The sequence below is a fragment of the Canis aureus genome, chromosome 33, assembly GCF_053574225.1.
Source record: "Canis aureus isolate CA01 chromosome 33, VMU_Caureus_v.1.0, whole genome shotgun sequence".
In the NCBI taxonomy this organism is placed as follows: Eukaryota; Metazoa; Chordata; class Mammalia; order Carnivora; family Canidae; genus Canis; species Canis aureus.
In genome coordinates, this window is record NC_135643.1 from 3,321,665 (window position 1) to 3,349,663 (window position 27,999).

The following is a 27,999-nucleotide window of genomic DNA, read 5'->3' on the forward strand; positions in this document are numbered from 1 at the left end:
TCCATGCAGGGAGCCCCATGTGGGACTCGATCCTGAAACTCCAGGATCATGCCCTGAACCAAAGGCAGACACTCAATGGCTGAGCCACCCAGGCATCCCGCAATCTTATTTTTTTTAACCTAAATTGAAATTTAATTGCAATGAATCAGGAAGAATTTAAACATTATGTATTGTAAAGAAGATGCTAGGCTGGAATAATTACACTCAGGTATGAATGAATAATGGAATTACAGGTGCATTTTACTAAATGGTCCAGGTCATGAGTCTCACCCCAGAGAATCCCCTAGAGCTGTGGGATTTCATTCATTATTTATGCTATATCTGTCCTTCTCTCCTTTTCCTTATAGTCGGATACTTCTGGAGACTATGAACTCACGCTCTTAAAGATCTGTGGGGGAGATGACTGAGTCAAGAACATAATCTCCGAAGGTCACTGCTTCACGACGGGCCTTTCCAACAGTCTGCTTACTCCTTTCTCAGAGTTTAAAGTAAAAGCAAGTGTAAACAGCAAACTGTTTTCCTAATGGCCATTTTCATCATTCCATAATAACAACAAAAAGTGATTATAGTAGAGCATCTCAGCATCCTGTAGTAACTCATAAATGAAATTTTTAAATGTATTAAGGATCTGCTAATATGATGCAAATTATTTTTCTGCTTAGGAAGTGAGAATCTTTGTAGAATTCTAACACATTAAATTTGTAATCAGAGTCAATAAAAGTTTTGCTTTTATGAAAGGAAATTTGTCTTTGTTTTTAACATATGCCAACATTGTTTTGTACATGATCGCCAACAATTAAAGGTATTTTAAAATGCATTTTTAAATAAAAGGTATTGCTGCCTTAATTTATCTATTACCTTAATAATTACATTTATCTTTAAGAAAGAATGAAGCTGTGTGTAATCCTGGCCTGCTCTTTCTAGCTGTGATCAAGCTATAGGAGTGGCAGTGCAGGAGAAGTTATTCAGCCCTTAGAAGACATCTGCTGAACCATAAATCTAACCACTTCCTGTCAGAATGGCAAACATGCATTGTGGTCATTTCATGCTAAATTCTATTTTCCCAGAATGGGTATGTAGAACCAATTCTCTAAAGATGCTTTTCCTCTAAAATAAGTTTGTAAAACTATGCATTAAAAAAAATTCCTCATGTTCTTTTTGCCAGCAACTTAAGATGAAATATCTTAACTAATATGAAATATATAAGGTAATACTGTCCATTTGGAGTTATTAGTCTGGACTTGCATAGAAATGATAAATGTGTGAGCCATAGAAACAGAGATGTAGGAGCCCAGAGCTTTTAATTAATGATTCCCTTGGCAAACATTCTGAGGCCTTTCAGAAGGACCAACAAATTGTTTCTTGTTCTAGTGTTTCCAAAATGCATACAGGAAGGAAAGCACCAGGATTTAGAGTCCAACACATCTGGTTTTGACTTCCTGCCTTACCATTTCCTGGTTCTGTGACCCTGGGAACTACCAAACCCTGCTCAACTGAAGTTTTCTCGTCTGTTAAATGGTGATAATTATAGCACCTACCTTTCTCTTAGGGTTTTTAAAAGATTAAATAAGATAATGCCCTCAAAGCACTTAGCCCTGTGGTTGGACGAGGTAAGTGTTCAATTATCATGTTATTATTACTGCCAAGCAACATCAAAATGCTCATGACAGCATTGCAGACATTTTCAACAGGAACATGTGGATCATCTACCACATGCCAAACTCTATGCTAAGTATGTATTGGATACACCAAGGGGACTGAGACCCATCTGCTTTTGCCAAAGAGCTTAAAACCTGTTTAGGGAGAGAGATACGTGCGTATAATCACAACACTGTGTGTACCGTGTACATTGAGAGAAATGACATCGTGTAAGAGAAAAGTGCTATGGAGGCCGGATCCGTAATTCATCCTATCAGAGGTCACAAACTGCACCAGTAAAAAGAAGAATAGAGGCTCTGCAGATAGCTAAGAGCACTAGCAAAGTCACAGCGTTATCAACTAGCACACTGTGCACCGCCCTACCCAAAGGTTAATGTGGTGGGGTCTCAGAGGACAAGGCAGGGCTATGGTGACCAGTGATAGGCAGAGGCCAGATTACAAAAGTCTCATGCTTAAGAGTTTATAAGCAAGGGAGACTAGTGAATGGAAGGAGCATTCCAGGAGGATTTCATTAAGGGAAATGATGTCAAATTTTTGCTCAAGGGGGAGGAATGTCTGGGAGAAGAAAGCTAGAGGCAGGAGCCCCCTTGGCAAGCTGGTTCTATAATCAAGTCTAGAAGTGTCAGCCTGAGGTAAGATAATGGCCAGGGAGAACAAAAATCCATGCACATACTTAAGAAATAAAACTGATAGAATATGGTAATCAAGGTAGTCAGGTGTCATTTGCCTTATGACTTTGGCTGAAGTGATTTAGTGAATGAGTGTCTCACCAAGCAATAAATCCTTGCTTATACTTATTGAGTACTTTACTGTCTATCAGGCACTATGTTAAACAGCATAGTATATATTAAATCATTAATCCTGAAAGAACTTTACAGTGCAGACACGAATCCACAGATACAGGAATGGAACCTGAGAGAAATTAATTAACTTGCCCATTGGAAGAGCCAGGACTTGAACCCAACCAAGCAGCCAACTCCACTATTTGGCCTTAAAATTTATCCTGCTGCCCCAAGGTCACTGTTCTTTTCAAACCTGCAATGTCAGCTGTTGGAAGGAATTTTTGTCTGTTACATTCACTGCAGTGTCCTAATTCTTAGCACGTGCTTGGCACATAATAAATCTTTATGGGATAGATAAAGTTTTTCCTCTGTGCACCTGAGCTACATAAGTGAATTTGGGGTAAACATTCGTAGGTATACCTGAGCCTCAGCTTCCCAGGCTGGGGGAAAGGAAACTAATACATTAAGGCAGCCTTGGAGAAAAGTTCAGAAATTTTACCCTTATACACAGTACTTTTTCCAAGCTACTCATCACCATGGGGAGAAGTACTTTGTGAAGTTGGGCAGGATATTGGGACTTCCAGAGAAGCAAGGAGTTTGAATCCCTATAGGCTCTCCTTTACCTAGCAACAAGCTAAACTCCTGAAATGGCATTACTAGATTTTAATCTTGGCCACATTCTCCAAAGTTATGGAGAAGTAATCTCTACTGTCTGGGTTTTTTTTTAAGATTTTATTTATTTATTCATGACACACACACACACACACACACACAGTGGGGTGGGGGCAGTGACACAGGCAGAGGGAGAAGCAGGCTCCATGCAAGGAGCCCGACGTGGGACTCGATCCCCAGTCTCCAGGATCAGGCCCTGGGCTGCAGGCGGCGCCAAACCACTGGGCCACCGGGGCTGCCCTCTCTACTGTCTTTGGATTTTGATATTAACTCTTCTCTTTTCCTCTGGAAAAATGGTTTTCTTCACTAGAGCTCTCCCGTATACATTTTTCCTCTTTCCTTCCTTCCTTCCTTCCTTCCTTCCAACCTTGTTCCTTTCTTCCTTCCTTCTCTGTTTCCTTTGTCCTTCCTGCCCATTCATTCTTCTCTCTATTGATTTCTATAATGCAATAAGCACTTTGGCATCCACTCTCCAATGTGAACCCTAAGACTTTCACAATAACTGCTACCAACCACGCGACCTTCCCCTCCCATCCTCTCTGAATCTCCCTACCTGACCATTCTGAATTCCATATTGATTGTCACCTTGCTTTCTTTTTATATAGTTTTTCATTTAATTTTTTTTCTATACTAAGTCTTGTGCTTATGTAATCTCTGAGACTTACTTTTTCATTTAATATTATTTTGCTAAGTGATATCCATATCATTGCATGTCATGTATTTTATTTATTTTGTCAGCTATGTATCATTCCACCGCGTAAGTCATAAATACAACTGCTAGGAGTCCAGAAAGTTGCCCTCACGCAAGTAGGAGAAGCATAATTTTATCTGGCTCTCTACCCCTTGTGCTTCTTTGAAGTTATGGTGCCTCACTATGGCCACAGAAGTAGCCTTCGTCTCCAGTCACTAAAAGGCAGAATGTAGCAGGAAAAACACAAAACTAGGAAGAAACTGGATTTTTCTCTTTAATGGGTGCCGATCACCCATTTCTAATGTTGGGGGAGCAAGTAGCTTTTAATAAACAATGCTCCAAAACCAGCTGAAAGTCCTACAATTCAACTCATTCTGATACCATCTACCTGGATTTAGCATTAGGTCCCACAGCTTAAGGGCTCAATCTCACAAGATGCATCCCCTCCCCAACTTCAGATGCCATTACAAGTCCAGGTTATCACCTGTGCTTCCAACTGACTGGCTATAGATCGGAGGTTCCAGAGGTATGCTAGACTAGCTCCCAGTTTTCAGGAAACATTTATTTATGTTTACCAGTTTATTATAAAAGCATTTAATAAAAGATGCAGATGAACTTCAAGGTAGAAGAAATGCTTAGGGCAAGGTATGTGGGCAGGGGTGTGGAACTTCCATGTCCTCTCCTGGAAGTCTTTCTCCCAGTGTCTTCATGTGTTCGCCAACCTGAAAGCTCTCTGAACTCCATACTATTGGAATATTTATTCATCATGTGGGAATGATCATCATTAATTCCATTTTTAGCCTCTCTCCCTTCTCAAGAGAATGGGAGGCAAGGATGACAATTTTAAGATTCTAATCATGGTTTGGTCTCTCTGATGACTGACCAGCCCTCATCCAGGGGCCACCCAGAACCCACCCAGAGTTTCCTCCTCATTAGCAAAGATCAAATATTAAAAGATGCTCCTAGGGCTCTTATCACTTAGGAAATAACAGAAGTTTTAAGAGCTTGGTGCCAGAGGACACCTGGGTGGCTCAGCGGTTGGATGTCTGCCTTGGGCTCTAGGCATGATCCTGGGATCTGGAATCCAGGTCCTAGTCTGAGGGAGCCTGCTTCTCTCTCTGTCTGTGCCTCTGCCTTCCTCTCTCATGAATAAATATATGGATCTTAAAAAAAAAAAAAAAAACCTCTGTGTCAGGAATCAGAGCTAGAGACTGGTATATATATATTTTCTATTATTTCGTAACTTTCCTTTCCGAAGAATTGACTGTGTCCTCTGTCAGAAAAAAGGACACCCACTGAATTATTGTGGATGCCTATGTGTGTGTTATGTATCCCTAAATTCCTAGCCCAGTTCCCTATTCACGGTGAGTACATGATAAATTTTCATGTCACCGATGTGTAACATGTGGTAGTCGACCTTTTCTACCAGTTGCACCAGGTTGTTGTAAGGAGCACAGGAAGCAATGATTACAGCTATCTTCTAAAGTATTGAATACTATTCAAATGTGATGAGGAATTATGGAATTGATATTAGAATAATCAATTTTTTGTATATATGAATTAAGGACTTACATTGTGCTGAGTACTATGCTAAATATTTTAGATTTCATTTATTTTCAGAGTTATCTTGTCTGTCTTAAGTGCTTTGTGCAGCAAAGCATGGTTATACATATCTGTATCATTCCCGCTTTACAGATGAGGAAAATGAGGCCCAGAAAGGTTAGGTTGCTAGCCCAAGGTTATACAGCAGAGAAGCCAATGTTTAGGATCCAGGCCTTTTGGTATCTGTGTGTGTTTGAGTAGGAGGAAGGTGAGAACTTGGAGCGAGTGATGATCCCTTGACAGAATGCTGCAAAGAGAAAGGAACACAGATAATGAGACACTCCAAGGAAAGCTCTCCTCCTCCATCCCTCTCCTCCCATCCTTCTCACCTCACATTGCATTGGACCAGCTGGTAGCTGCTAAATGCATATTTCTGATGATTCTGATGGAACACGGCCCTTTCAAGATGAAGGGTTGTTGTTAGTGATCCTGCCAAAGAATGACAATGCTTATTTAAATATTTTAATATTATATGAGAATGAGAAGGGCAGTATAAGGCACAGGCCAGTGCCAGGGGCAAGAGCATGGCCCCTGGGGTCTTGCTGCCCAGATCTGTGACTTTAGAGAAATTACTTTACTTTGCTAACTCACATATTCCTCACATTTGGAATGAGGATAGTAATAGCCCCTACCCTTGTAATTTTGATACATAAATGAGAAAGCATTTAAAATGTGTTCAGCATAGTACATAGCTTGTGCTAAGCCCTCAGTAAAGCCCTAGATCATTTTATCATTACAGTGTATTATTCAAAGGCCATGTTTTTTTTATTGCCTTCAATTTCCACAAGGTGGCAGGTCGAGTTCAAAGTGGACCCCATGGCTCCGTGTCCCAAAAGCAAAACCTACTTTAATTGTTTCAGAATAACTGGGCCAAATCTCAACAGTTTGGAAACATCTTCATTATATTACCTATAAAATATTTGTTATGGTCTGAGCATCTTATTGTTGCTATAAAATTCTTAATGGAACATATGGATCATTTAATTTAATCCTCTCGTTTCTCGCAATTCCCAAGACCATCTGCTCTGACTTGAAATGTAGATTGACTCTTCCATGGATCACCCGCCTAGTGAGTACATTCAAGTCATCTCAGTACAAGCTAAATTTAGTCCCCAAGGATTATGAAGAGGAGAAAATTAGCAATCTGGAGCGCGTCCTGCACGCTGAGTGGTGAACTACAGGAGGCAGGAGACTGGTACACTTCGTTCTATTAGTGATGGGATATTTGGTCTGTTCCTTAGGAGCTACAAAATGACAAATGAAGATAGTGCATAGGAGGTTCTCTAGCCTATTGATAAGGGCATATTGAAAAAAAAGGTGAAAATAGTGTAATTCAGACTTTTATTGCGTGTATCTTCTCCTTTTTCCATTTCCCTAATTTTGTGCCCTACTGACAACCTCTAATTTCCACACTTTGTCTTTGAAGCAGTGGTTTCAGAGTCAGATCCAATGGGATCCAAGTGCTGGCTCTATACTCTGCTAAAGCAGTGTTTATAGTGGTAAATATTTGATAAATACTTAAATCCTTTACAGCTCAGTTCGGTGCTTAATAATGACAGCATCTACCTTACAGAGTTGTTATGAGGGTTGAGTGAGGCGGAGCATGCAAAGAATTTAACTTAATCAAGTAGTTAGTAGTAATTGTGCTGGTCTGGACTTGCCCAGCAAATGGCAGAGAGGACGCGGACGCGTTCAACAAGCACTTGCGGAATAAAGCAACGATACTTTTTCAGTCCTGCACAGTGAGAGTAACTCTAAGACTGGCTTTGGATGCTTTTGAGGGAAATGCTCCCTGAAATCAATGTTGTCTTGTTAAATATGTGCACTTCAGTGGTTAGATATATAGGATCTGAAGACAGGCTCCTTAGGCTTATTTCCTGTCCCCCAGTTGATAACTGTGTGATACGTGGGTGAGCCACTTATTTAACATTTTTGTGCCTTAGTTTCCTTACCTATAGAGCCAGGATGGCAATAGCACTTATTCAGATTCAGATAGGTGTCTGTTTCGGCAAGTCTGTTTAGGTAAAGCACTTAGCACAGGGCCTGCCCTCTCTTACATGCCCAGTAAATGTTAGCTGTTATTCTCTGGTTCGGTTTGGAAGACCAACAATCGCTTATAGTCGATCTACTTGGGGGATTTAAGGGTGTTGTAAAGCTAACTCTTCTAGTTTGTAATTAGAAAAGAAGATAAAGCAGACCTCTTGGCAATTTCTTGCCCCTATAACCTTGTGTTTTATGAACCACGGAAAGTACCCCAGATTTCTTTTCAGCTCTATCTTGGCAAACTGACAAACTTAGATTATTTCCCACCCACTCTGTACATCTCTTGTGGGATGATTAAAGCAAAGCAAGTATTAGTTGCTTTGCATATAAACTGTTTTACTAGTACTATATTTCTTCCAGTTTCAACAAACTCAGCTTTATGCCAGTTTTATCTACCAGAAGGTCAGCCCTGCTCTGACACCAGAGTTGTCCTGTTTCCGTGGATTTAACAAAATCAAAAGTGGGGGAGAGGAGAATCTCAAGTGAGGAGGAGGGTTACAAGTGAGGAGTGATTGAACAGCTCTCACGGTAAACTGCAAAAAGAAATCCCAAACCCCCAAACCCAAGAAACTAAAACAGCAGCACATTCAGCTGTATACACTCTAAAACACATGCGTTAGAGAAAATGGGCCATCAAAACCTACATAAGTCCTCTTTTAGCACAAGCTTTGTGGAACCAGACGTGGCAATAAATAATGGCCTAGGGTGACTTGCAGAGCTCTTAGTTCACCCTGAAGTAACAATTGGTATAAGATCGACCGTTAAGGCAAAAGTTTTTGTTTTATTTTGTGTTAGAGACCCAAGTCTGCAAAAAAAAAAAACCCAGGTCATGCACTGAAAATTCTATTTAAACATGTATGAATTGATCTCCTCATATAAAATATCTTCTTTGGTTGTTGTCAAGCCAACTCCTACAGTCCTTTATTCCTTTAAGTATTTATTATGTGATAACCATGGTCTGGGAACTGTGCTAAGTGATGGAGTATAAAGATGAATAAAGCTACATGTTTCTTGACTCAAAGAGTTGATGATCAGGGGAATGAGGAAGGGAAAGTAAAGACAGATGCCTGGCTCGTTAGCAAAGGCAGCATTATGGTGGTGCTGATGTTGGTGATGATGGTGGTGGTGGTGGTGGTGGTGGTGGTAGATGGGCTTGAGTATCAGGCTGACTTGACTGCTCTGCTTCACAGCTGTTTGGCCTCAGAGAAGATACACACCTGTTGTTTCTAACTTTTAGAGTTAAAGAAAAGATATTTGAAGAAAATGCTTATTATTGGGTGCTGGATGAATACTCATGTCATTCAGGGCAATGGTTTTGAGTCTGAAGCCAATCTAGCTCAGGTTCAGATTCTAGCTCTAAACTTACTAGCTGATCATGGACAGATTCTTTAAACCCTTTATGCCCCAGTTTCCTCATCTGTGAAATTTGAATAATAGCAGTATTTAAGCCAGTACCCTAGAGTTACACAGATTAAGTGGATCAATGTTTGTAAGTACCTAGACTGGCCCAGCATATGTAAGCATCATGTACATGCTAGCGATTTATCATTAGCTGCAGTAAACTGTGATATGCTTCGTAACAATGCTATTAAAAAATGCTATGGACCACTCCTCACCCTTAAAATGTATATGTAGATATATAGAGATACAGAGACAGACATATAAAAAAGACACTCATATATTGTGTTAAGTGGGGAAAAAGCATGTTGATAAAGCAGCAAGAAAGAAAACAAAGACTGGAAGCCAACATACAAGACAACATGAACTGTTTATCGCCGAGTGGTAAAATTACAGGGAACTCACTTTCTTGTTTTTTCTTAGTTGTGTTTTGTCAATTTTAAACAGTTTATTGGTCTAACAATTTTAAAACATGTTTATATGGAGTATAAGACAGGTTATTAAAAGTTGCCTCAAACTGAAATGAAGGAATGATGAGTTCTGTCGGGAAGAATTCCCTGGGGACAGAAACTTGGAACTAGGCATTAAAGGACATAATTGGGGATGCCTGGGTGGCTCAGTGGTTGAGCCTTTGGCTCAGGGCATGATCCTGGAGTCCTGGGATCAAGTCCCACGTTGGGCTCCTGCATAGAACCTGCTTCTCCCTCTGCCTGTGTCTCTGCCTCTCTCTCTCTCTCTCTCTCTCTCTCTCTCTCTCTCTGCCTCTCATGAATAAATAAATAAAATCTAAAAAATAAAAAATAAAGGACATAACTGGTAAGGACTTTGAAGACGTGATGATCAGCACAGAGATAAGAACAAGCTCCCAAGACCTGGTGTGATTGTGTATTATTTGATTATATTGGAAAAACATGCAGAAATAACGCATGGAATAAGTGGGCCATTAAGCCTCAGTAAAGACATCATCTCTGGGCACTGAATGTCAGAGAGTCCATCCTTAATTCTCACTTCTTTTCCTGTTTCTGAAATATCTGGTAGAAACTTTAACCTATCTCTCCTTTTCTTTCTCTGATTTCAAATGTTATCATAGAATCCTTTTGAAGATATCTGTAGGCTGTTAAGTCTTTTTTTGTGATGGTTCCCACAGGATAGATGTCAATATATTTTGTACTTTCCGGATACTGACAGGTAATATGAGAACCATGTAGAGCTCCCTATCATGGATTAGATCCAATGTAAGACCCAACTTATGTACACTCAAAGCTGAGTCTTTCTTAGGAAGTGAGTGGTAAGGAATAGCGGGGAATGTCCTACTTTCCTGGCTCTTTCTGTGCCTCCCCTCTGATCTCAGTACTGTAATGAAGTTCTAGAATGTGCTTTAGGCAAGGCCAATCAACCCAGGGCCTCTAACAGTTATTCCAGTTCTCCTGTGTACCAGCACACACATTAGCCTCCCATCATGGAAGACATTGAATGTCTCCAATCTACCCAGACGTTTCTGAAGAGAAGACTTGGTAACAGGGAGAGAAGCAGCTTCATTCCTCTCTTTACTTCATGTCTCTCCCTAAGCCTTCTGCTTTACTTCCTGGCTAACTTCAACAATGTCGACATAACAAAGAGAAGTATTTGCATTGTTTAGTCTATTTGTAATTATTTCAATATGGAGACCATCCCTGGCCACCAGGCAACAAGCTATCCGTTCTTGATTTTCTCCTTCCTCTTTCTTCTGGATTTTGGATATGTGGTTTGGCTGGACCAGGTGCAGCCAGAAACTTCTTGGGAGGTCCAAAGATTCCCAGAATTTAGAATATTCCCAGAGAAGGACCTGTGGGGAAACTCGACAGATCTTTCTCTGGTTCTGTCTTTGAGGACACTGCAGTTGTCTGCTTCTCCTGGGTTGCTTTTAACCTCCTCATTGTTATGATCCTGTCTTCTTTCTTTAGGATAGGCAGTTTCCCTGACCTTCCCCTTCCTAGGTATAAAGGAAAGACTAGCTCCGAAGTATTTCTGGGTTGAAATACTGCCTACTTGCTGTGTGACTTCGGGTAGATTACTTAGCTACACTGATCCACAATTTCCTTCTGCTTATGAGACAGGAGTAGTAAAATAAGTCAGCTAGAGAAGGACAAGATTCCCACTTATACATGGAATCTAAAAAACCCCAAACTCAGATACAAAAAACAAACAGATTAGTACTCATCAGCAGTACGGGTTGGGGGATGGATGAAATGGGAGAGGGTGATCAAAAGGTACAAACTTCCAGTTATAAGATAAACAAGGCCTGAGGATATAATGTACAATATAGTGACTAGTGAACAACAGTGTATCATATATTTGAAAGTTGCTAACAGAGCAGTTCTTAAAATTCTTACCACAAGGAAAAATATGTAATTATGTGTAGTAACGGATATTAACTAGATGTATGGCGGTGATCATTTTGCAACACACACGTGTCAATCATTATGTTGTATACCTGAAACTAATAAAAAGTTATGTTCTATTATATATTAAGTTTTAAAACGATGGGAGTAATAATTTATCTGATGATGTCAAAAAGGCCCAAGGAGGGAATGATTAGATTTGTTTGGGAAGATATAAAGAATTAAATGAGGTAACAAAAGTGACCTAACAAAAATCACCTAATATAACATTTGAAATACAGTAGTGAGTAGATACTATTTACACCTTTTCCTGATTTCCCATTCTCTTTTGCTATAACAAGTACATGCATGAGATCTTTATTGTTTCAAAGGCTTCACTATCCATAATTGTAGGGAAACTGACAAAGGACTGCATATTCTGACAAGAACCACGGGGAGCTTACACAGCTTAGCAAATGATACCACCTTCTTGATTCCCTCACAGAGAGGGAGAGAGAATTCAGCTTCCCTTGGATTTTGGCTTTAAGACTTCATGTTCTCTTCCCACAAACAGACCTGAGGGGGCGCCTGGGTGGCTTCTGCCTTCATCTGAGGTTATGATCCTGGAGTCCTGGGATTGAGTCCCACACTGGGCTCCCTGATCAGTGGAGAGTCTGCTTCTCACTCTTCCTCTCCCCTCTGCCCCTCTCTCCCTGCTTGTGTTCCTTCTCTCTCTCTCAATAAATAAAACCTCAAAACAAAACAAAACAAAGCAAAAACCAGACCTGAAGATGCAGTAGGTGTTGATTGCACCAACCTTTTCAGGTGACCCCTGTCTCAGTAGTAATTGACACTATTTTCTTTGTACTCACCATGAGCCATGTGTACCTATTATTTCATTTTGTCCTTACAACAACTCCATGAGGCAGGTAACGTTACCTCCATTTACTAGTTAGGAAACTGAGGCTCAGAAAGATTCAATGCCACCCTAGATCACACAACTAGATTGTTCTGGAGCCACAATACAAACTGAGATATACATGGCTTCCAAATTTGTGCTCTTGACTCTTTCACTTTGGTGCAGTGAAGAGTAGCATCAGTTGCAAATCTCTTTACTATAGAGGCCTATTTTCCAAGGGGAAAATGTCTAGAAACTTTCTTTCCCATGAACCCTCTGAGTTCATGTCCCAAGCAACTCCAACATACATTTAATAGTCATGAATACCGAAATCAAAATAAGCCCCTCCGAGGTTTACAGGTCAATAATAGAAAGTCATCTAGCATAGAGCTTAAAAACTCTAGAATGTGCTAAGGCAGGGCACACACGTAGGAAATAGTGTATTCCCAGCTTTGTGTTTTCTATACTTTCCGAGAGAGAAGTACGCGACGGTTCAATCTCATTTCCCCACAGCACAGGCATGGCAGTACCGATCCCATTCAGCAAGGAGGACTTGGCAGCTTCCTCTAAAGGTCATGTCACTGGCCAGCACAGTTTGAGTTGAAGTGATTGCAGACATGTAGGCAAACATCCAGAGGGTCAGCAGGTCCCAGGTCTGAGCCATGGGGAATCCACAGTTTCTGGAGTGAGCAGGCGTCAGGAGGGGAAGCCCAATAAAGAACAAGAAGGTCATGCAGAGCTCTGAAGGAGAGCAGCTGTCACCCTTTGTACCTTAAAGCCAACAGCCAGGACATCTTTAATAAGGCAGTGGTGTACGAATGACACATCTTGATGACCTACTGTGTACTCAGCACTGTGCTGCTTGCTCTGTAGAGGCCCTCAGGCACAGGGGAGTTAGAAAGGCTTCATTTATCCTAACTCTTCTAACAACTAGCTTTGAGAAATTGGGAAAATCATTCAATCTCTCCAAGTGTTTATTTCATCTGTAAAATTGGAATAATATCTATATCATTCATTGAGCCCATAACGTTAAACTGAAGACATATTGTGAGCTAAGCATTATTTGAAAAGCCAAATGCATATGAGTAAATGAAAACAAATCAGTATCCTACAAGATAAATAAGTTCTAGGGATGCAATAATGTACAACATGGTGACTATGATGAAAAATATTTGGAAGTTGGTAAGAGAGTCAATTTTAAGAGATTGCATCACAGGGAAAAAATGTGTAACCATGTATGATAATGGAGGTTAACTAAATTTACTGTGGTAATCATTTTGCAATATCCATACATATCAAATAGTTGTACTGTACACCTTCAACTTATTCAATGTTATATGTCAATTATATCTCAATAAAGCTGGAAGAAAATTTTAAAAAATAAAATAAATCATTGCGTTTTTTTGTGGAAGTCACAGCCTATGAATATAGGCAAGTCTGATAAATTACATAAAATGCTTAGGATTTGGCAGTTATTATTTCATTTAATCCTCTCAGCAATCCCATAAAGAGTATGCCCTTTTCATATCAGCATTATCTACCACTGTTAAATGTTGAAAATACATCTAGGCTGATCCAAACTAAGGAAAAATTATTGAGTACTAGACTCATCTTAATTGCACACGTTAAATGGCCCCAATTAGCTGGTGCTTCTATATAATTAAAGTCAGTTTGTGGTGTGTTTCATATTCAAAAATAGACCGTATCTTTGATTGATTCATGCCTCCTGTTGATGACTCATTATGGCCCATCACAGTATTCTTAGCATCTGGGGCAGTGCATGGCATCTATTAAATGATTGATATATAATTGTTGAATAAAAGTGAGTACTTACTATATTTTTATCAGGCATTACTTATTCTGGAAATTGAATTGTATCTGATTTTTGTTCTTAGAAATTTTATAAGGGTCTCTGGATGAAAATAGTAAATTCTGGCCTAGGAGTCTTTAGAAAGCTGCATGAATAGAAATGGAGGCAGTGAGGGATCCCTGGGTGGCGCAGCGGTTTAACGCCTGCCTTTGGCCCAGGGCGCGATCCTGGAGACCCAGAATCGAATCCCACGTCGGGCCCCTGGTGCATGGAGCCTGTTTCTCCCTCTGCCTATGTCTCTGCCTCTCTCTCTCTCTCTGTGACTATCATAAATAAATAAAAATTAAAAAAAAAAGAAAAAAAGAAATGGAGGCAGTGAACAGTGATGGAAGGCAGTCTTAGATGAAGAGGGTTCCCCACATCTCCAAAATAACCCTTTGAACACTACTTCTGCTCTGAACCATCTCTTCTTACTCCAAGATCTTGCTTCTAATGATGGATACTCTCCCAAGATTCTGCCCTTGGATTTCTGCTGTACTAGTAAATGTATGAATGTTAGAGTCTTTAAATCACAGTTCCACAACTTACTAGCTGGGTGAAGTTACTCAACTCTTCTCTTCTCTTCTCTTCTCTTCTCTTCTCTTCTCTTCTCTCTTCTCTTCTCTTCTCTTCTCTTCTCTTCTCTTCTCTTCTCTTCACTTCTCTTTTTTCTTTTCTAAGTAAATTTTACCCCCAGCATGGTGGTGCTTGAATTCATGTTCAAGAGGGTCATGTTCTACTGACTGAGGCAGCCAGGCACCCCCAAAGTTATTTAATCTTAACTTCTCAGTTTCTCTTTATGTACAATTGAGACGACGACAACTTGCCTGGTCAAGAGGATAAGCAAAATAGTGTCTCTGAGAGTATCTAGTACACTGAATGGAAGAATGGGAAACTAGAACCAGGGATAGGTACATGTTATAGTAAAGCTAGGTGGATAAGAAATATAGAATGTTTTTGGTGCCTCACCTATATCCCCTTGACACTCAGCATTCCACTCATGCTCTTGCCTATGACAAGTGCCTGTGGCACTCTGCGTTCAGCCTTTATCCAGCTATAGGAGTTTGCCTTGGCTCACATCTAAGGCAGAATGAATGGAAGCCCCTGTGGCTGAATGCCCCTGGGAAAGCCCCCAACTAATGAGAGGTGGGAGGTAGTGGATAAATAACTGCGCGCTCTCTCCTCTCGGATGGGCCCGCTCTGAGGTATGATTTACACTGCCTCTCAGAGACCTCCAGGAGACTGAGCCCCAGTGGCCCCCAGTAATAGCCTGCCCATAACACATTCTCTAATGACTTCCTTTCCTTCTCTGTTTCACATCTGCGTTCATCTTCCAGTGCCTCCGGGGACCCCTGGATCCTTATCTCAGGGTCTGTTTCTGGGGAAGCTACCCTAAAATAATCAAATCATTCACAGTAGGAGGTATAACTGTGCGTGTAACTTTGTGAGGTTGCTGAGTGGAGAAGTTGAGGGAAGGAAATGGAGGCTGATGTGGGTAGAAATAATCCAGAATGGCAAGTTCTCTGTGCTAGGGAGTTACCAAGAGTGCTAAGGGAAAGGTACGAGTCATGGTACAGCTAAGGCTGGATAGCGCTGGGCAGGAAGTAAGCTGAATATCCAGAATTGTTTTCCTCCAAAAACACAGCATAACCCGGAAACACAAAGACAAGAAAATGAATGAGACAGAGGACCAGGCATAGGCGCAATAAGAGAAGCAAGAGAAGCCCAATTAATTACCATCTTCAAATTACTACTATGACATACCACTACTTTACATTGATTTCCATGGGGTCTCTGAAGGTCAAGTCTAGGGTATGGGGGCACACAAGCAGTCAGTTCTAGCGAGCAAGACAGAAAGCAGTGAAGGCAAATAGAATCAATGGATGAAGGAGAGTAGATTGTGTGAAGCAGGACAGAGGCCAGGGAAGCTGGAGATAGACTTGCTAGGAGGGCAGGGGCAGGAGGTGACAGGCTATGCCTGTGAAAGGGATAATAGTCTCAGAACCAGACCTCTTCAAGCCCCGAGTGCAGTTCTGCTGACTCAGATGGGCCAGAGATGGAGGTCTGGAGTCCAGGAAGCATGCAGGGGTTCAAGGAACCTGAAAGGTTCACATGGATTTTGAAGTCACTGAAGATGATGGCCAGGAACAGGGCAGAAGTGAAGGGACACAGTCAGCTGAGTCTGAGGACGTGTGGACAGGTCCTGAAAGTCACAGTGCTGGGAAGGGCGCAGGCTTCGTGTGAATAGCAGATGAGAACAGAGGAGGGGAGTGAGAGGCTAAGAAATCACAGTGGAGAGAGGACAGGAAGCTGGTGCTCCAGCCCACCCTCTGGTCCGAGGGAGTGGGAGGAGGTGAGGCCTGCATGCTAGAAGACCTGGGAGGACAGTGATTTCAGAGGAGAGCCTGCTTCAGGCCAGGAGAAGGAGGAAAGAGGAAAAAAATGGATTGATGTTCATGGGGACCGTAACGGCCACTGTCCGTGGCACCGTGGCTAGGTCACGGCACGTGGGTATTTGGGCAAACGTTATTCCATGTGTTTCTGTGAGTGCATTTCTTAGAGGAGATGAACGTCGACATTGGCAAACTTTCAGGAAAGCAGATCGCCCTGCAGAATGTGGGTGACCCCCATCCAGCAGGCTGAAAGCCTTAACAGAAGATGACCCTCCCTGAAGCCGGGCGAGTTCTGCCCACAGACTTGACCCGCAGCATCAGCCCCTCCCCGGGTCTCCGGGCTGCCGGGCCACCCTGCAGGTTGTGGCCTGGCCTGCTTCCACAGGGTGTGAGCCAATTCCTTAATCAATATCCATCAATCTCTCTCTCTTCCTTTCTCTGAATAGATAGACTATATATGCACACTGATCTGTATCTATAAATCTAGATCTCCATCTTCACACACACACACACACACACACACACGCATGTACATCGCATTGGTTCTTTTTCTCTCCAGAATGCTGACGAATACAGAAGCTTAGGGACTTTCCCCACAACGGGGTGCAGATCCCAAAGATTACCATGAAAGGCAAAATGGTAAATGAATGCAGGAGAACACAGGGCTGAGGATGAGATTCTGATTTGGTAAAGTGAGGATAAGGAACAGACTTGAAGGATTCATGAGAATAATGGTATAAACCTGGGTTCTAGCAATTAAGTTTAATTATGGAAAACAAAAATGATTCTGAATTATTTCAATAAAGTTTGGGTATAACATAGGGAATTGGGTGCTTACAAAACCTTAAGAATAGCCGCGTTACCGAGAAGTGATTCCTAGAACGACGCAGCAAACAGGCCTTCCAGGGAGCCACAGTCGGGAAGACGCCACCTCTAGAAATGGGGGCCTTGTGAACACATTGCTTCAGCTGCAATCCAGGAGGCCAAATGCCCCTTAGGTACGGCAGGCAGTGTTTAGGGCCTGCAAGACTTAAGAGTCCACAAAAATAGTTGAATTTTTTTTAAAACCAGGGAAAAAAAGAACTTTTAAGGTGAATTAAATGTTTCAATATATGATAATACATTCATATTTATCCCAGGATAGTCCTAGAAGACAGTTTTTATTATTTTCTTAATGGAGGATGTACCACATCGAGGCAAGAGTGCCAGGGATAATGAAAGTCCTAATGTAGCCTTGAAGGTCATTGCTGCTGCCACCTCTGTAGCTGCCTCTGACACTGGTGAAGCTGGTGCCCAGAAACACAATGTACTGCGAAAATAGTATGTTGGGTTGTAGAGATGGGGAAGGAAATGGAAAGCCTCACCTTGACCTTCCTAACTGGTGTGAGGGTGTCCAATCCGTGGAAATGATTTCATATCCCAAATTCTAGCTCCCCGATGAGGAGTCTAGAACAAGTGGTTTTTAGATTTCTAGCTGTGGTATCAGCAGACCAATATGAGGGAGGTGGGAACGGACATTGAGTGCCTGTCCTGCCACATCCACCACACTTGAGTTAGCAGGAGCACAACAGGGCTTCCTACTAGAGCAAAGGGAGGACAAGCAAAGTCTCTGATATAAAGTAAGTGAGTATAAAGTCAAACTTTGCTGAAAACAACAACTTTCCTGGAAATGAAAGAAAAATGCTGTTCTGCACACCAAGGGACAACTTTTTTCTGGCCAGTACTAAAGGCAAGTCTCAGGTTCTGATCCCACCCAAATCTGAGCAGATGTTACTATTAGGCACCAGTAGATCTTCCTCTACTCAATGTTAGTAGCAAAGGAGCCACAAATAAGGGGATGAGGCCAATTCATATTCAAGTAAACAGAACACTTCAGCTTCTTTTGTTATTTTTCCTTTCATTGGATCCCATTTTTTTTTCTTTTCTTTTTTTAAGATTTTGTTTATTTATTCATAGAGACAGAGAGAGAGAGAGAGAGAGGCAGAGACACAGGCAGAGGGAGAAGCAGGCTCCATGCAGGGAGCCTGACGTGGGACTCGATCCCGGGTCTCCAGGATCACACCCCAGGCTGCAGGCAGCGCTAAACCGCTGTGCTACCGGGGCTGCCCGGATCCCATTTTCTACCACTCTTCTTTTTGCTCACTGGGCTCCAGCAACCCAGGATTCCTGCTGCTCCTACAATATGTCAAACACTCCCACCTCAGGGCCTTTGCACCTGCTATTCCTAGGTAGGAAATAACCTGACTTACTGTCTCACCTTCTTTAGGTCTCTATTCAAATGGACCAAATATAAAAAGGGCAATCTTGAGCACTCCCTCTCTGCTCTACTTTCCTATACAGCACTTAGCACTTTCTGACATACTTCATTTTATATATTCATTTGATTATGATGCATCCTCACCTTCAGAAAATAAGCTCTATGATGACTGGAACTTTAGCACCTCTTCTAGGGCCCAATGCTAATTAAGTGCCCAAAAGTACTTGCAGGTGAGTGAGTGAGTGAGTGAGTGAATGAATGAATGAATGAATGAAGAATATTAACATTAAGGCCCTCCTTTTCTTCATTTGAGCTATTGTGATCATCTTCAAAGTTCTTTGAGATACACATTTTGTATTTAGATCAGAACTGAAACTGAGAGGAATTACAGTCAAAAAGTGCTCTGTTTTAGCAATCCAAATTTATAGGTAGTTTCTTGGTAGTTACACAATTCTCCATTTTATATATGAAGAGAGACCCAAAGACAATGGACTAGCTGAGAGCTGCACAGGGTCAAAGTGCCTACCATCATGACTTCTACTCTTTCAGTATGACTATTTTCATGTATACTCTAGGAATCGTGTGGAAAAAAAAAATAACGTGGGCAACCCTCTCTTTTATTTTTGTTGAGCTTAGAAAATAATATGGCTCTATATCTTTGGTCATATATGGTTTAAGGATTAATATCATGAATTATGCACATATAAAAGGGATTGGCTTACATCTATTCTTCAGCCCCTATACCCTTTTAAAGATATGATCTCTCGAGAAGAACTAGTCCAATCTCACAATGTGTTATTTAAAGTCCTTGTTACAAAAGAGTTTACAAATCATTTCCATTCATTATGTTCCTATCATCTGTTGGCAGTATGACATCCAATTAGGCAGTGTTAGCTCCCTTGAAGACGGAAACATTCATCATTTTGGCAAATAAATAGTGTCTAGAGTCACTAACCACGGCACAGCTAAATTCATCTTGTCCTGGGAGATAGCAGACACTTAGAATTTTTAAAAGAAAATCTAAAACCATCTTCGCTGAAATTATTATTGCCAACTAAATGGTTCTATTTATACTAGATTCTTCTGACCTTAAAATCATTCCTATAGTATTTCCCCTTGTTCTTGTTTCCGTGAGGCTGGCAACCAGAAAAGTGAGTCATTAATTACGCTTTACTTTTGGACAGGTACATTTTTTTGCAAATAGATGATACCTGGAGATTCTATTCTAAGATTAGAAAGACTTGTAGCAAGTTTTTCTTGGAACAGATTTGCTGTGACATTTGGCAGAAAGGAGGAAGGTGTAGACATAGACAGCTAGAGGGAACTTCAGCTGTGTTCAGGCCGTCTAGAGCATCAAACCACATTGGGGGATGTTCTGGAAGGCCTACCAGCTGGTCGTGTAAGAGACCAGAATAAGGGATTGAGTCTGACCACGGGGTGGTGAGAGCAAGTGGCCTCTCATCACTAATCCGAAGAAGAATGGCACCAAATAAAGCTCTTGAGATGAAGAACACGCAACAAAATCCTAGTGAAGCTACATCTTGTTTGTTTTCTTTGTGGGGGGCCTTGCTTGGGAGTTTTTTTGTAGCCAGATCTGTTGTAGGCAATGCAATTCTGCAGGAAATAGCTGTAAATCCTTTTTTTCCTCTCCCTGTCAAGGAAGAGTATGGGAATGCGACTGAATGAAACTTCGTCACCATAGGATGTTTTACTATTTTCTTTCTTTAAAAAGCGCAAGACAAAGCTGTTGAGGTTTGATTTCCCGGCCTGCTGCTGTGCCCCTCTGTGCTCCCGGAGTCAGGGGCCGGCTGTCGTGTCCTGAGACGCGCTGGCCGCCAGGGGTGGGCCCCCGGGGCCTGGGCCGGCTGGGCCAGCCTTCCTGCAGCAGGTGTCCGGGAGCTCGCCGTGTGCACTGCGCCTCCCACCCGAGACCCGCTTGGACATCAGTGACAGCCACGTGGCCACGCGCCTCCCACGGGGGCTCGGGGTTGAGCTCAGCCGGAGCAGCATGAACCATGAACCAGGTGCGCGCCCCCCGGGGACCACGCCAAAGCCAGTGCCTCGTGACTGAGCTTCTTGATCGCCCTGATCAGGTCGTCTTGGCTGACATCCTGTACAAATTTGCCCTTTCCTTTTTTTTTTTTTTTTTAATTTAAAGCTTTTATTGATTTATTTGACAGAGAGAGGGATTGAGAGCACAAGCAGCGGGGACAGCAGAGGGAGAGGGAGAAGCAGGCTCTCTGTTGAACAGGGAGCCCAACGCAGGACTGGGTTCCAGGACCCCGGGATCATGACCTGAGCCGAAGGCAGACGCTTAGCCCACTTAACCACTCAGGCGCCCCTGCCCCTTCCCTTAAACACATGCTGCTGTAGTTCACCCAGAGGTATCGGACCTCCATCCTATGCTTCAGAGCCTCACACACTTCAATAATCGGGACTCTCAGCTCCCACACCTATCATCTCAGACCAAAATCCTTTTCCAGAAGGCAGAGGATCCATGCCAGCGGTGGCACACATGTCACACAAGATATTCCCTGGAACTGCACCCAGAACTCAAGCTTCTTCCGGATTGCCTGCTTGTGCTCGCTGGTAAATTCATCCAGACTGGTCTTGAGCATGTCCAGCTGCTTCGACATGTGGGCTAGCTGGTCCTCAGCCAAGACAGTTCCTTGCTCCTTATACTTGGCCTCAGCAAGCTTCTTGGCAGTGACGCCGGTTCCCACCCCACAGCAATGCATCCCCATCCTGGGCCTGTGGGTTGCCCTGCTGCTGGGACCCTGGATCTCCTCATTATTACAGGATATTTTAGTTAAGATCTTTCTGAATGGTAAAGACAGAAAATTCTATGCAAACTGACTACATTGGATTATGTAGCTAAACTCCAGCGGTCAGGTGGGCTTTAGACACTAATTCAAGGCTCAAAGGTATTGTTAGGATATGGCTTTTCTTCATTTCTCAGCTCTGCCTTCCAATGATTGGCTTCAGCCTCAAGTTCCATATGGAAGCAAATGAGGCAGAAGTTCCAGCTTTGTATTATCTCAGATTCAAGCCCATTGAGAAAGAGTATCTGCCCCTATTCCAAAGTCTTAGCAAAGATTTTATTGGCTCTTTAAAGCTGTTGTAGGCCATATGTCATCCTTTTATCCACACTTACAGCCTAGAGAATATTAAGCTCTTGTTGACCAGGTACCTCTGGATTGGAGATGGGAAATGATTAGAACCACTGGGATTGAGAATGGGAGTAAAGTCCATAACTAAAACTTAGGGAGTGTTATGAAGAATGCGAAAAGCCCCAATAATCACAAGTGCCCACAAACTAGGTAAAAATCTGAAGTGTATTCATATTCAGACCTACTATACTGAATATGGTATGACTTGACATATTCCATGACTGTAGGGGACAGCAGCATGTATTTCCAGTAAGACTGAGAGGATGAGCAACATTGAGTTGGTAGAAAGAGTATAGGACTAGGCTTCAGGATTGCTGAGTAATAATCTTGTTTTGACTACTAAGTTTTCCATGTGATCATGAGTAATTCATCTATTCACCTTACCTTTCTGGTTCTCAGGCTGCTTCTTCTTCTTCTTCTTCTTCTTCTTCTTCTTCTTCTTCTTCCTCTTCTTCTTCTTCTTTTTTTTTTCATCTGTTAGATGAAAGAAACATCTGCCTGCATTACTTATCTCAATGGGTTATTGTATGGCTAAAATCAGATAAAAACACTATGTACAATGAAGCACATGGTTTTATTAGTTTATCAAGAGACCTATATCCATACAAATATAACCTATTTTGTTTTTGTAGATGATAATTCACCCAATAATTTTTACTTCTAAAGGTTGTGCAGTTCTTGAATTCCTGACTGCAAAATTGAGGCAAGTTTCTTTTATCAGTTCCAACAACTGAATCCAAAGTTTAAGCAGATATTCGTTTACTGACATCTTACTAAAAAGGAACATTTGAAGAGTTAGCATGAGATCTGAGATGTAGGCAATCCATTAACAGATTTTTTTTCATTCTTATTCATTCCTCACACAGATATTTTTGAGTACCTACTGGGCAATGAACAGTATAGAAGTGGTTCTTAATACAGCTTAGAGTTAAGGTAGCATTAAGATATTAAACTAGCTTAATAGTTTAAGACAATCACACAAATGGATATATAATCAAAAACTGATAAGAGCTATAAAACATTCTGTTAGAGAGGAATGAAAGAAGGAGGCTTCTCTGTTGAAGTGACATTTAATCTGAAACCCAACTGATGAGTAGATTAGTCATTAGAAAGCAGGATGGGGGTGAATAAGAATCGGGAGTGTTACTGAGGGAAATGCTGGTATAAAAGTCCCATATTAAATGCATTATTTCTGTTCACCCAGCATTGGTAATCCAAACCTCTCCTATGGGGAACTCATTTCCTGTTGTTTAGATAGATTCTACTAAATATCCAACTGAGACGGATCACAGCACTCTCCTTCCCAGGCAATGGTGATTGGTTCACTTCAAGCTAGCTAGCTAAGATGTTCCCTGGAACTTTTCTTATAAAATATCAAAAAAAACAGAACTATTTAGCTGTGGTTATTAAGCTAAGAATGTGTAATAATGTGAGAACCCACTGTATAGCCAGAGGGAGCATAGTCTGCACAATACTACCCTCACTTCTGACACCAACAGCAAATTTGGTAGCTCCCCAGACTACCCTCACTTCTGATAATTCACTATAAGGACTCAAAGAACTCATTCAAAGCTGCTATATTCATGATTACAGTTTATTACAGGGAAAGGGTGCATATTAAAATCAGCCAAAGGACAAGACACATTGGCTAGGAGGGTAGCAAACCTGGAGCTTCCAGTTGCCCTCTCCCTGTAGAGTTAGGATAGCATCACTCTCTTGACATCTATGTGTAACAATACGCACATGGTGTCCAGAGTTTTTATTGGGGCATGATTGATTAAATTCTGGGCTAATCTCAGTCTCCAGAGGCCAACTAATGGCACATGACTCAAAGTCTCCACCTGAAATCACATTGCTGATTTTGCTCAACCCACCGACCCCAATTCATATTGTTATGCTCTGGTTGGCCTATGGCCCCCAGGCAAACAGAAACTCTTATCAAACATGACATACCAAGGGCTTAGAGGTTACCCCCCAGAAGCCAAGGGGAAAGCCTTTCGGCCAGACCTCTCTTTGGGTAAGATTGATTTTTCACTGCACAAATAGACATCTCTGACAGTGGCTATCTTGCCTCCATTATGACAGTCCATGTTAAGATGGAATCAAAGATAAGCAGAGCTTAAAAATGAAGCAACAGAGCACTAAAGGCATAATTTGAGTTCTTGGAATATGCCATGTCTGAAGTCAGCTGCTTTTTAGGCTTCTCACTTGCATGAGCTACTGTATTTCTTTTTTGATTACATTTGAGTCAACTTTTGTTCTTGCAGTTAGCGGGTCTGAGGTAGCAAAGAACTTGCTGATTCCAAAGATTTGGGAGAAAAGCTGGAATACAATAAGCAAAGGGAAGCGAGTGCTAGATAAGGCTAAAGACATTGCAGGGGCTAGATCATGTGAGGATTTGTATGCTATATTAAGGATTAGGGAATTTATCTTAAGTGCAGTGGGAATTTCTGAAGAGGAAAGTAGCATTATCTGATTTATGTTTGTAATCATATATATGGAGAATGGAAGAGGTTGTGTGGGAAGAGTGGAGATAAAGAAGGTTATCTACATTTGAGAAAAATAAGGGGGTAAAATTGGCAGGATATGATGACTGATTGGCTATGGGTGGTGAGAAAGAAGGATGTACCCAGAATTACTCTCAGGTTTCTGGCATGAGCCACTGAGTGGATGGAAGTACCATTTATTGAGATGAAAAGGGAGGGCCAGGGGTTGGAGATCAGCCTTGGATATGATAAATTTAAAAAGCCTGTGAGCCTTTACCATAAGGGATTGGTTTTAAGGAACTAGGAGAGGGATCCCTGGGTGGCGCAGCGGTTTGGCGCCTGCCTTTGGCCCAGGGCGCGATCCTGGAGACCTGGGATCGAATCCCACGTCGGGCTCCCGGTGCATGGAGTCTGCCTCTCTCTCTCTCTCTCTCTCTCTCTCTCTCTCTCACTCACTCACTGTGTGCCTATCATTAAAAAAAAAAAAGGAACTAGGAGAAGATAGTATGTAGTGAAGGCAGAAGTGGTCAACTAGGTTAAATCCTGAGAATTACAGTAAGAACCATTAAAGTGTCTGCTGGATTTAGGGACACAGCAGTTATTAAGGACTTCAGCAAGAGCAGTTTTAATGGAGGATGGCAAAGAAGCCTTATAGGTTGGGATAAAGAATGAATAGGAAGCAAGCAATGAAGACTTTGCATTAGGCAACTATCTTGATGCAATTGTCTGTGAAAGGAAGTAAAGAGAAAACTGAGCAGGAACATGGAGCCAAAGGAAGGTGTTTAGCAAGGTGAGGGGGGTGTTGTCTGTCAGATGGGAGATGCTTGGTTATGTCCGAATGCAGATAGATTCCACTAGCGAGAAATGTGGAAGATGTAAAGAAAAATAAGATGCTAGTTGGGGGTAATGATTAATGATAACCACTCTGACAAAAGGATCCAACAATATATAATTGCTCCAGCTCCAGCCATCTTGTGTCCCCTCATCTTTAGTATATGGGTTCCGTGTTCGCTGTGCCCCTCTTATCAAGTGAACAGAAGAGGGAAGAACCACTCCTGCTTTTTAAGCTTCTGGGCCAACATCACTTCTGATCACACTATATTGACAAAAACTCATCGTGTGGCCTCAACTAAAGGGCAAGGGAGCTTGGGGAACATGGTCTCTGGCTGGGCAACTACTTCTTGGCATCAAGTCTATACTGTGGAAGGAGAAACCTGAATTTAGAAGAACAATCATTTTGGCTGCAGGTAATAACCAATTGAACACATCCTCTGAGAAGGCAGGATGGAGTGGGATGCAAAACACATGTGGATGAATTTGCCTTTGAAAGGAGGGACAAATCCTTCATTGTAAGGGAAGGGTGAAGAAAAAAAATGAGGGCTTGTGTTTTGAGCACTTGCAAGGACTGCCAACTAGAGGAACAAAATAAGGGTAATAGATGCTGAAACCTGCTTGTGCCCAAATTTGGGGTCCTCACCCGCTCATCTAGAATTTGGCTAAACAATGAGGACCACTGGTCAGCTACTTTAGTAAGAATTTTTACTCATATCATAGAATATATGATTAGGCGTGGATGATCCTGAAGAAAGTCAAGATTGATTCCTTTGGGGGCGAGGCCACACTATTTTTTATCTCTGTCGTGATAACCTAAAAGAAAGACTTGGAGAGAATGAAGTTTTGTCTTAAAATGGAAATATTTTAAAACAGAGCCAAGGCTTTGCCCTCCCTTAAATATCGTAGCATAAAAAACAAATGGAAACCTTGCTAAAAGTCACATGGGGGGAGGAAGCCAAAACATGAACAATCACTTGCTCTCAACCTCATGGAAGCCAAGGGAAAGCCGATCAGGAGCTGGGGCAGGTGAGCCGGCTTTGATACTCCAGCGAGAGGTGAAGCTCACAGCACAAATTCAAAAAGCTCTGCTATACTAAGCTTCACGGTCTTGGCTTCCGGACAAGAAAGAGAACTTGTGACTGAAAGGGATACTCCAAAAAGAATTTCAATGAGGTACAACTTGAGGAAAAACAATAAGTTGCCCAGATTGCTTGGATCATAGGCAGAGGGCTTGGCATGTGGCATGAATGTCATCAGCTGAGAACACAGCCTTGATTGGTAGCTGCGGAGCCTGGTGGAGCCTGCTGCCCACGTGGTCCCCTCGGGCTGGCTTCCTGGTGAATGCTATTTGGTGAGTGCCAATCCACTCCCCTCTGTTGGCTGTTTTTTCCTCCCTCCAAATTATTCCCACAGAATCTTTCCCACCCTAGGCACTGTGATGTTCTTTACTAAGATGCCATCATCTCTTGGCTTGGCACAAAATTTTCCTTTGAGATGCTTGGCAGTATTGGTGGTATGAATACAAAATGGCTCAACCCTTCGGAGAATTGTTTGCTGTTTCTTACAATGATAAACCTACCTCTACCCTGTCAGCTAAGTGTTCCGTTCCTCGGTTTTTACCAAAGGGCAATGAAAACATATGCTAACACAGACTTTCAAAGAATCTTCATAGCAGCCTTACTCATAAAAGCAGAAAGCTAGACGTAGCCTAAATGTCCACCAACAGGAGAAGGGATAAGCAGGTTGTGGTACGTCCATACAATGGATTACTACTTGACAATAAAAAGAAATCTCCTGATAAATGCAACAACACAGATGAATCTCAAAAATATTATGTTGAGTGAAGAAAGCCAGGCACAGACACACACACACAGAGAATCATACAGTATGTTTCTGGGGTGACAAAAGTGTTCTCTCTCTTGTTTTGGGTAGTGGTTACAATTAAATACATAAAATGCAGTGTAAAGTTGTCAAAAACTATCCAACTGAACATTTAAGATCAATGTTGTTTATTGAACATAAATTATACCTTAATAAAAATAATCTTCCTTTGTGAAATGCTATTAACATAGCCTTTACATATTCTCAGGTGTCAGGTGCTTGATAATAGGCTTTCTGTCCCATCTCATCCCTTAGAATGGCTTATGGGATAAATCCCAGAATTCAATAGCAAACACCAACAAAGGTACCTGAAAAAATGCAGGTACCTTTAAATCAAGGGAGAAACCAGGTAGATGCTGGGGCTTCACCAAGTGGCATTGAGGTTAAAGTCTGCTCTCTGCTTGGCAAGCAACAGACACCTCTTCTAGTGCCTGGAAAGAGGTCAGTGCTAAGTCAGCTGTATCAGCCCCTGGAGTTTACACAGAGAGAATTTAGCAGGAGTTCACCCCTGGAGTCTTTTTCAAAACAAAACAAAACAAAAAAAGATTTTATTTGTTTGACAGACAGAGAGCACAAGCAAGGGCAGCAGAAGAGGGAGAAGCAGACTCCCCACTGAGCAGGGAGCCTGATGCAGGGCTCAATCCTAGGACCCTGGGATCATGACCTGGGCCAAAGGCAGATGCTTAACCCACTGAGCCACCCAGGCACCCTGGAATTTGCCCCTATAGTCTTCTGTGTAGTCATCCCGAACTGCAGATTCAGTGCCTGGTAAGAACCTGCCTCCTGGTTCTTAGACCATTGTAGAAGAGTCCCTTCCCTGAGTTCCTAATGTATTCTTAGCTGTACCATACAACTCAGAATTTATTTTATATTAATAAAATAAATATAATATAATGAAATGGTTAAAAGCATGATCTTTGTAGTCAGAGACCTGAGTGCAAATTCTATGACTCATTATCTGTCTAAATTTGGACAATGCACTCAACCTCCCTAAGGTTCAATAACCTTTTGTACTAGACAGGGG

The 27,999-nt window shown here is 41.9% G+C and overlaps 1 protein-coding gene and 2 pseudogenes across 5 annotated transcripts in view; 1 reads left to right on the forward strand and 2 right to left on the reverse strand.

Annotated features, from left to right (window-relative positions):
• The window catches only part of ANXA3 (annexin A3), a 43,558-nt gene extending 42,816 nt beyond the window's left edge, over nucleotides 1-742 (forward strand). For all 4 annotated transcript variants that reach the window (XM_077882616.1, XM_077882618.1, XM_077882617.1 and 1 more), the window contains one exon: nucleotides 348-742. In XM_077882616.1, the coding sequence (XP_077738742.1) occupies nucleotides 348-407 (60 nt within the window). In that variant the 3' untranslated portion in view covers nucleotides 408-742. The remainder of the gene's footprint in view (nucleotides 1-347) is intronic.
• Nucleotides 1-27,999, reverse strand: part of LOC144304151 (coiled-coil-helix-coiled-coil-helix domain-containing protein 2 pseudogene) — a 176,556-nt pseudogene that overhangs the window by 47,204 nt on the left and 101,353 nt on the right. The gene's annotated exons all lie outside the window — the stretch shown is intronic.
• On the reverse strand, nucleotides 20,316-22,228 carry LOC144303942 (vacuolar-sorting protein SNF8 pseudogene; annotated as a pseudogene).